The sequence below is a fragment of the Hyperoodon ampullatus genome, assembly GCF_949752795.1.
Source record: "Hyperoodon ampullatus genome assembly, chromosome: 16".
Taxonomy (NCBI): domain Eukaryota; kingdom Metazoa; phylum Chordata; class Mammalia; order Artiodactyla; family Ziphiidae; genus Hyperoodon; species Hyperoodon ampullatus.
The window spans coordinates 67,941,593-67,952,032 of record NC_136929.1 but is presented as its reverse complement, the minus strand read 5'-3'; the positions used below and the strand labels follow the sequence as shown (position 1 = coordinate 67,952,032).

At 39.8% G+C, this 10,440-nt stretch overlaps 1 protein-coding gene across 1 annotated transcript in view; it reads right to left on the bottom strand.

The window, feature by feature from the left end:
- Window positions 1–555: 555 nt before the first annotated feature.
- The window catches only part of LOC307064933 (uncharacterized protein), a gene marked incomplete at its 3' end in the record, with an annotated part of 176,156 nt that continues 166,271 nt past the window's right edge, over window positions 556–10,440 (bottom strand). Inside the window, exon 7 of the mRNA XM_079721639.1 lies at window positions 556–624. Coding sequence (XP_079577765.1) covers window positions 556–624 — 69 coding nt within the window. The remainder of the gene's footprint in view (window positions 625–10,440) is intronic.

Here is a 10,440-nt window from a genome sequence, read left to right as displayed (position 1 = left end):
AAGAAGAAGTCAGGAAGGCAGAAGATAGAAGCAAGTCCCTACGACCCCATTACGAGACAAAGCCCGGCCATTTCGGAAAATTGAGACCCGGAAGTTGTGTCCTGCACTGGAAAAGATGGCAAAAGGCAGCGATCTATTTTCAGAAACAAATGCCATCCAAACTTTGCTACCATTTTGGTGGCTTTTCTTTTAAGCTCCCTTATTAATTCACAGCTTTCCCCAGCTCCTCAGCTGAAAGCTCAATGGATATGTCCTTTAGAATGTGAATTGCAAGTAAAAGAATGTGCAAATAAGAATGAATTAAACCATAAACAAACGAATTTTTTACTAAGCGAGAAATCCAGAGTTTATGGCTCAATAGTGCTATCAAAGACATTTTGTCTTTTTGCTCTTCCATCCTCAATGTGTCAACTATGCTTCTTCTCAGGCTCAAAAAAAAAAAAAAGGCTCCTGGACCTCCAAGAATGACATCCTCAAGCAGCAAAGAATGGAGAAAAATTTTTTCCTTATGCCATCCATACCACTTATCAGGGAGAAGAATCTTTCCTAGATGCCTCAGCAGCTTTTCCTCGCCATCTCATTGCCCAGGTCTGAGTCAAATGCCAACCCCTGGACCACGTTCTGCTGAGGGGAAAAGGGATGGTCGTGATTGGCTAAGAGTTAGACAAATCACAATTACTTCTGGGCCTGGGCACACTGCTGTCCAAACGGGAACAGGCTTCAATTTGTGAGGAAAAGTTGGTGAGTGTTGGACAGACACCCAACAGTACCTACCACAGACGGCATAAAGCTAGGTGTCTCTGTGTGTTGAGAAAAAAAAAAAAAAAAAGACAAAGCCCAGACATGCTGGAATGTGGACAAATACTCCAATTCAAGCAGGAGATATTATGAACATAAAGATACATACAAGGGCCTTTCCAAAGTAACAGATGTACTCCCCGAGGTTGCCAGGGCAACCTGGACTTCTGAGAGGAAAAGCATTTGTTTATCTTTCATTAGCATTCTTTATTCTGCCTAACTAATGAGAACAATTTCCATTTGTTCCTAAAACCATGTCTCCCCGTCTTTGCAGCACTTAGGGTTGTGTAACCTTAACTTTGCTGGGGCTAACTCCATGGTGGGCATAGGGAACCCTAACAGAACACTGTGACTGGGCCAGTTCAGCCCATCACCCACACTAGCTCCTCCCACACAAAGGACAGGACTTGCAAGGCCATGGCACTCATTACTCTATTTGGCTCTTTTCTCACAGAATCACAGAAGCATCACCTCTGTGCTTTATGTCACCTTTGCTGCATTCTCCCCTCCCCGATTTCACCCCTCAATTTTAGTTTTTTTCCCTAACAACAGCATTTCTTGATATTGACCCATGGTTTTAAAATAATAGCGGGCATCAAAGTTGTCTCCTTTGTTCCACCCAGCTTAAAAGATGCCAACCCGGGCTTCCCTGGTGGCGCAGTGGTTGAGAGTCCGCCTGCCGATGCAGGGGACACAGGTTTGTGCCCCGGTCTGGGAGGATCCCACATGCCGCTGAGCGGCTGGGCCTGTGAGGCATGGCCGCTGAGCCTGCGCGTCGGGAGCCTGTGCTCCGCAACGGGAGAGGCCACAACAGTGAGAGGACCGCGTAACGCAAAAAAAAACAAAAAACAAAAAAAAGATGCCAACCCACAGTTTCACTGAAGTTGGCCCCTGGACATCCTCCAAATGTTTGATTCTAATCTAGATCCAGCTTTGCTCTAAGGAAGCAGTGCTGACAAGTATGGGGCTATCTAGCCTGCCTTGCCCTAGATTACAAATAAAAAGGTGATTGGAAGGCAAAATAAAAAAAGACAAATATATCTCCACAGATTTCAGCCCAAGTTATACCTGAATAGTCATTTATATAAGGAATAGCTGTTTTACAGTAATAAGAGTTAAAACATAAGTAGCTGGGAAAAGTAGAATTTCACCCTTATTAGTCATTAATGCATTTGCATGGGTTAGTTTGTCAAATTATCAAGTCAGCCCATTTAGTTAGGCTAATGAAAGTGAAGCTAAAGAAGCACACAAAGCTAATTCCATCCATTTTACAGTAATGCCTGAGGATGACCTTAGATGGTACAGTGTTGGGCAAAAACCCACTGAATTCTATTCTCTTATGTTCCGGCCTGGAGACGTCCAAAGGCCATCCATCCCTCGGGGCCCAGAAGAAAGCCCCTCTACAATCATCTCCCCCTAGCTCAATAGAAACAATATTTCTTCTGAAAATCCCAGGAGGAATTATTTACATCTCTGTCATGGCATTTATAGCAGTCTGCTTTGCATGATGCTTTTTAAAAATATTGTTTCTTTATATGCATTACTATTTGCATATATGAGATATCATGTTTTTTATAGCATCGTGTACCCTACGAGAACAAGTACCCTGAACAGAATCCAAGCGTGATTCATCTTTATCATCTACATAGTGTCTTGCAAACCCCCTTCACGTATATGTGCTCAAAATGTAATTATTGATTGACTGTATACATTATATTTGAGAACTCTACTCACATATCAATTTTAATTTCATTTGCTTTATCTGCTTCATGAATTTTTTAGCAGTCAACTTTAAAGTCATCCTCTAAAGGTGGTTTAGATTGTGGGGCATAGCAAATAGAAAGATTATGCATTTTCTTTCCATTTATTTCAAATTATGTTGTGTCAACATATACACACATTCATACACACACACACACACCCTATGAAGTTAGAAAATTTGAAAATGATCTTGGCTTTCTTTCCTTCATTTCCAAACATCTGTGTTAATATTTATTTGTGAAGTAGAGGCAGCAGGTGCAAATTCACATAGCACATCCACACACACACAAACACACACGCTAAACCCACGGTTTGCAGACACGGGATATTCCAAGCTCCACATCAGTCCTGCCTTTCAGGAAAAGCATCATTGCTCACCCAGGTCATCAGAGAAGTTATACTTTTCCTTTCTTCTGTGCTATCATCTGAGGCCACTGAAGGGTGGTTATGTAAAATTCAGGAGGGGACTTTCCTTTTGTGTGATAAGAATATATTCCCAGATTAACTCTGAGACAAAAATCTACAAATCCTTTATGGGATCAAGGTTCTCATTTCCATATGACTCGGAGGTTCTAAAGGGTGATTCACCCTGGGTGGCATTCATTTTGTGATTCCAGTTCACAGACAGGCATCCATTTTTAATGCAGTCTATGACTCTCAGCCCTGCACTCTGAGGTAAACAGCAAGTCCGTTTCAAATGTATAAACACCCCTCTGGGTCCTAATCCCTTCTGTGTAATGGGGCATTTGTTTCTCTTCAGTGAACAGTAAACCTGTGATTCCCTTTAATCCTGAGCCAGGTTGAGACGCGGGGATTTCAGTTACTCTCCCACCTACCTTCCCGAGGCTTTCACTGTCACCGGAAGACCCTTCAGAATTTTTAAATCCTGGAATATTGGTCTAGTTAGTCCCTAAAAAGATACCACAAATGGAACTCAGAATCTAGGTCAATTCCATCATCTAGGAAATTCTGAACAGAGGTTGAACTTGTTCTGGAATCTGTGGCTGGCTGCTGCTTGATCCCTCTCAAGCCAATTCCAAAGCATTTAAGGTATACAATAAAATATATAGATATGAATATAATATATGCAGAGGAAAAGCCTTTCTGGTAAAATGCCCTCCCCTACTCCAAGGTGACATACAGGTCCTAAATGATGAAGCATGGAAATCTACTTAGCAGGCGAGAAGGAATTCTTTTAGAGTGTGCAATAGCAAGGAAAGAAGGAGAAAAAGAAAAAAAGAAAGAGAAAAATATATAAGTCCTTTTAAAAAGGTCCTTTGACCTTGGCAAACTTTATAAGCAAAATGTCACTCTATTTGAAATAGCATGTCTAGACCAAACACATGTTTAGAAGTCTATTCCAAGCAGATTTTAACTCAGTGCTAAGGAATTTTAAACCTTGGAACAATCCAAATTTTCCATTCCTTGGGGGCCAAGAGATTTAGATTTTTGGAAACCATGTGGTTTCCTTATCAAATGAAGGCCTTTGTGTGACTTTTGATTTGATCCCTGCACAGATATGCCCTTCTGATTGGGATCCTTGAGGAACTGAATCATGTGTAAAATTCCCTCCCCAGTGACTTCATGTTAGGGGTCTCAGATAATTCTTCCACTGAGTTCTTTAGTGTAGGAAGTGCTCCATTCTTCACTGAAGGTAATTCTTTGAAAGGAATTAAAAAAAAAAAATAGTCCAACATAATTCATTAGCAATGCCAGAGAAGGATTCAGAGGAAAATACTTTTTTTTTTTTTTTTTCGGTACACGGGCCTCTCACTGTTGTGGCCTCTCCCGTTGCGGAGCACAGGCTCCGGACAGGCAGGTTCAGCGGCCATGGCTCACGGTCCCAGCCGCTCCGCGGCATGTGGGATCCTCCCGGACCGGGGCACGAACCCATGTCCCCTGCATAGGCAGGCGGGCTCTCAACCACTGCGCTACCAGGGAAGCCCGGAAAATACATTTTACTGATAATAAATTGCTCTCTTCTTCTTTTATAGGTATGAATTAAATACTTATTGCTTGTAGCTACCAAAATTTAATTTTAGCAAAGCACAATTTACAGATTGAGACAAGGAGTTATTATAACTGGAGGAGATGACAATGTTTAGTTTCAGACTGATTTTTTAATTTCCTGCTCTAACCACTGATTGATTCTCTTGGCACAGAACTAGACATGTAAGAGATTTCTACTTGGGTGTTAATTAGGATCTTTACCTTGACTATGCTTCTGACAGTGTTTGCATATAACCCTGTATCTTTCCTAATAGAAAACATCTGAAAATTTTTAAGCACTGTGAAAATGTGTTAAGGAAACCTAACTCAAAATTAGAGTCAGAGCTCTCATTTTTCTCCAGTGAATTTTTGCTCAAAACAACCCCTCCCAACTTCCTCCTTTCCTCTATAAAAGAATGTTCCCATCTTTGCTCTCTGGACTTGTCTATGGTTCACCCCAGTTGTTCGTCCTGAATTGCAATTCCTCTGCTATTTTGAATAAACTCTTTTTTTTTTTTTTTTTTTTGGCTTAAATGAAACTGTTCTTTGCTCTGGTTAAGGTTGACAGCACCCTTACTTATTGTACATGAAGGGGGTAACGGGTAAATAGGGGATCCATAGACAAATGCACAAGTGTAGGAGAAGATATTACAGATAATTAGGAGGAAGAACAGATCAAAACGGTAGTTAGGATGTAAAAAGAGAAGAGAGGTCATTTCTGGTCCAGGATGAGATTCTGAACCTGTGATTTAACAACCTTGCTTGCTGACTGAAGTGACCAAAATAACAGAACAGGGGAGAAGTGCCAGTGGAGCCTGGCAACAGTGGAGGAGTGCAGCCCATGCGCAGAGATGCCGAGGCGTTTATTTAATATGTGGTGCAAGAAAGATAGACACGGGAGAGGGAGCAATAAGCTGGCAGTTTCATGCTCGCAAGGGAGATGACTGCCTGGGCAAAGTGAAGGGAGTCTTAGCCAGACCATCCTAGCAATTTTTGATTGGAACAAAACGAGCTGAAGAAAAGAATGAATATGAACCGGCACATTTTGATCCTAAAAAAGAAGGCTGAGAAATGGCACCGGATGCTGAAACCCACCAGGAAATATAATAGGAACAGCATCAACAGCTACCACCACAAGGAACACTTCTATGGTGTTTGCTCTGTGCTGGGCACAGGGGTAAGAGTTTTATAGATACTAAACCCCTCAATCATCACAGCACACCTGTTAGGTGGGCACTTTATCCATCTTTAGAGATTAGGAGAAACTGAGTCATGGAGATGTTAAATTATGATAGACAATCAGGAAGTGATAGGATTATCTTCCTGGACAAATAGCTTCAACCAAATATAATCAGAAGTTAAAAGAGCTCTAATTATATATGAATAAATTTTCTATAACAAGCACCCTGTTAGAAAACATCGTGGAGAAAAGAGCCCCTTAACAATAACAATAGAGATATAAAAGATATAAGAGTAAACTTAAAGAGAATATGCAGGATTTATAATGAATTTATACAGAAAGATATACAATTTTACTGAAAGGCATAAAGAAACCCATAAATAAATGGAGAGAAATAACACATTCCTGAACAGAATCACCTAATACTGTAACAGTATCTGTTCTCCTTGTCTAGTTAGCCTATAAAATAAATTACTATCAATCAACATCTGATTAGGATTTTGAGAGGGAGGACAGGATATAATTAATGTATTTGTTTTTATTTTATTTTTAGTTAAATAAATAATACACAAATATATAATCTCATGGATTAAATGAAGCTACGAGGGGCAAATGTAGCTAAATACTGGCATAGTTTGGGGTTGAAAAAGGCCTTCTACTTATCACTTGAGTTTCATGAAGAAACTCAAATAAAATCCAAATTAAAAAACTAATAAACTGAGCAAATCTTTATGCAACCTAGGGGAGATAAATGATATGTATTGATTAAAGTTGTTATAAATCAACAGGAAACGTGAAAACTCAATTAAAAATGAGTAAAGTACATGAGCAGGCAATTTGTAGGGCAGAAACAGAGATAACTGAGATCAATCTTATTAGGACTCAAAGATATACCAATTAAAAGCACTATAAGCTGTAATTTTCATTTACGATTTTCAAAATGTTTTCAAATATTTTCCAGTGCTGTTAAGTACAGGCAAATGGACACCCTGATATATTTCTGGTGATAGTAATAGACACAAGAAGAGGAAAATGGGCAATAACTACCATTTTCCAAGTATTTGTTCATTGGATGAATGAATTAATAGAGGTATTTTTAATGAAGGTCTGAGAATACAAAAATTAATTTGAGTTTTATAAAAAATAATTTATAACAAGCCCAGTGTATAAACTGGTATTTAACATTGGGATATATTTTGTGTAATTATTGTCACGAGGAGGAAGGGATTTTTTACACTCTGGAATTCCTCTTAGGGAAAGCATAGTTATTTTTTGTTATTTAATTTTATATTTTATTTTACTTTATCTTATTTAAATATTCCTGACAACTTGCCATAAAGTATGATTACTAAACTTATCTGATGAGGCATTTTCTCGTTTTTAATCCTAAAGAGAACGGCAAGAATAGAGAAAGCAAGACAGAAACGGGACTTGGAAAAGTAACTGGAGTCTGAGAAAGCTAGGTATTAGCTGTGCTAATGTCACCCAAACTCATGAGGTCATTAACATGAGAATATTTTCTGTGAAAACAGCCAAAGAACTGAGTGTCAAACAGGGACACAGGAATGACACAGGAACCGGAGTGACACAGGAACACAGTATGTGGGTATAGGATCTGGAGGTGGAAAGACCATGAGGAAGTGAGCTCTGGGAATTCCCAGAAATCATGGGAAGGGGTTTGGATATCAGAGGTCCTGCCTGGATAATTATCCAGCTTTTCAGTGCCATCATAATGCAGATTGTGTTTTATAGTCTTCACAGTTTTTTTATTCTCATTTTTCAGATGGTATGCAAATTTTTTTGTGTGTGTATTAAGATAATATTAATATTCTTTACTGTGAAAAGTACCAGCTGGCAAGGAAAAAAATACACAGGAAATATTTCTCAGAGGGCATTTTACAGGCTACTCATATTACTAGATGTATTTTCCTTTTTTATGTAAAAATTTAATTTAGCACCCTATGCTTACTTCCATTTCTTAATATTTCTAAATGCTTTACTGTATTTAATACTTGGCCTCTTGGTTCATTGGTGGTGGTGGTTTACTTTTTGTTTTGTTTTGTTTTAACAAATTGAAGCCTAGCTCTTAGTACTTGGCAGTTTGATGCCAGTAAGTGGCCACATAATGTGGGAGGGATGGGAGCTTTATTTGCCTTTGACAAGCTGTTATTAGCCACTGCCAACCCCCAGACTTACACACTCCAATTGGTTGCTTTATGTAAATTCTGCGGTTAGACACCATTCACTTGGGAATAATTAACCATATAGGTGATCACTAATTCATACCTCTCACTCATTGATGGATATGAGAAGCACCATTTGGTTTCCCATAGGTTAATTTAGGTCCTTGAGTCTTAAAATCCTTCATGGTTAGTTTGGAAATTAATCAAACTTCAAGGTCGGTTTCCACTTATCTTTGCTGATGGGATAGATTATTTGATTACTTGAAGCTGCTCAAAGACCTAAAAAGACTGGGTGAATTGGAGATAATAACGGTAGTGGAGGAACAATTCCTGCAGAAAAAAAAGGGCACAGTCATACATTTTTGGTTAAAAAAGTCCTTTTTAAATTTTTTAATTAAAGAAAAAAGAACAACTATCAGAGTAAAATATTTAAGAAGAGCAAAGCCCGAACTGGCAGGGTTGTCTCTCAGGTAGAGACTTGTAAGTTCATAAATTAGCATCTACTCACCCCTATTTTTCAGTCAAGTCCACATTCGGTACCTCTAAGATAAGATCATAAGCTTCCACAGAGAATCACCAGGACCCAGAGACCTTTTGGGGTCTCTTTCCTTTCTGAGGCCAGCATCCCCGTGTGCTCATAGGAGGTGACATGAGGGGTCTGCGAGACTGGGGAGGAAGAATCTTGCTTCCTTTATCTCACCTTTACCTGATTTGACATAAAACCACAGCTGGTACTCCCGCAACCCGGCAGCCAACTTCAAAGTCTCCAGGATTTGTCCTCCTTATTCCTCAGTGTTTTATAATAGTTTGACCTCAGACTGTACTGATACTCTGAATAACATATGTTGGTTTGGCTGTCTTCAAAGTTGAGTTCCAAGTGGTAGACATGTGTACACACATCCTAGCATCTTGTGGAAAGAAGACCTAGAAGCTGAGGAGCAAGTGTGTGAATGGGGCAAAAATTGAACCAAACCTCAGTACTTTGACTTCATTTTCTCTCTACACTGAGTCTTACTCAGAATGCTCCCTGATCCCTCTGTGCAGATAGGTCAGTGGGGAGAGGAGAACTCCCGTTTCTGGTCCTCCAGACATAATCAAGCATGCCTGAGTCCTACAGTGACACAGTTATTATCGCTTTTCATCACGCATTTAGTGTTTCATTCAATTCTTCATGGCATATTTATTGAGCACTTACTATGTGTCAGGCATCATGGAAGGTACAAGGATATAGCTAATGTCAAAGAGGATAAAGCACCTGCCCTAGCAGAGCTGCCATTCTGTGAGGAGACAGACAATTAAAAAGTGTGCAAAAAAACAGCCCCAAATACTTGTAATGAAGGATAGGAAGGAAATAAATAGGGTTCTAAGGTAAAGAACATCTTGGGCAGGTAGAGGGTCAGAAAAAGCCTCTCTGAAGAGGGGATAATAAAGCTGATACCCAAAGGAGTTTTTTAAAAAAGAGCCAGCCCCACTATTCCAATAAATTTTAGTAGTAGAATGCTTTTTTAAAAAAATGAAATTATTAGTGGAATATCACTCAAAAGTAAGTAAAATGGACTGCTCTGATAGAAGCTAGCTAGTGTTGTGGCTCTGCTAACTCAGCCTCTCTCTTAACCATCCTCCATCCCCAAGGAGACCTTAGATATTCTCAGGGATGAGTTATTGACTCGTGTCAATAAACAGTCCTCAGAACAAGACCCAGGGCTCTGCGGAATACAGTCTGAAAACCATTGGCCTGGGTGTGGCCAATGGCAATTGCTTCATGTGGTCCTGCCCTGTCAATCAGACATGAAGATGTGTATCTCTGACTCAGCAGAGTAAGCAGTGTGTCAGCTCTGACACAGATTTCAAACGTTCCCCTTTATGTCCTAAACTTTCAAAGCACCACAAACCGTGTGTCTGCTCTGTTATTTGTCTAAAGCTTCAGCGATCTATACCTCCGCTGGAAGGCTGTACACACTTGAATGAACATTAGATCATTAATGAGAATAACGATTGCCTCTTAGGTGAATTTAATGAGAGTGAGAGCTTTGATGAAGTGCTGAGAGGATAAGTGTTCCACTTGGACAACTCATCTTGAGAAGGCTTCTTTTACCTCTGCCTTTTGTCCATTCATTCCTATTTTGTACTATGTGGGGCAAACGTAGGCAGTTTATACTTTTGAGTAGTCAACATTTTTTATTTTTCTTATTTTAATTCCATTGAAATAATTCAAAGAATGAACTACTTCAAAAAGTAAAGTACTTGGGCTTCCCTGGTGGCGCAGTGGTTGAGAGTCCGCCTGCTGATGCAGGGGACACAGGTTCGTGCTCCGGTCCGGGAGGATCCCACATGCTGTGGAGCGGCTGGGCCCGTGAGCCATGGCCGCTGAGCCTGCGCTCCACAACAGGAGAGGCCACAACAGTGAGAGGCCCGCGTACCGCAAAAAAAAAAAAAAAAAAAAATTAAGGTATGTACATTGTTTTTATAGACATAATGCCATTGGACACTTAACAGACTGTACTGCAGTATAAATATAACTTTTTATGT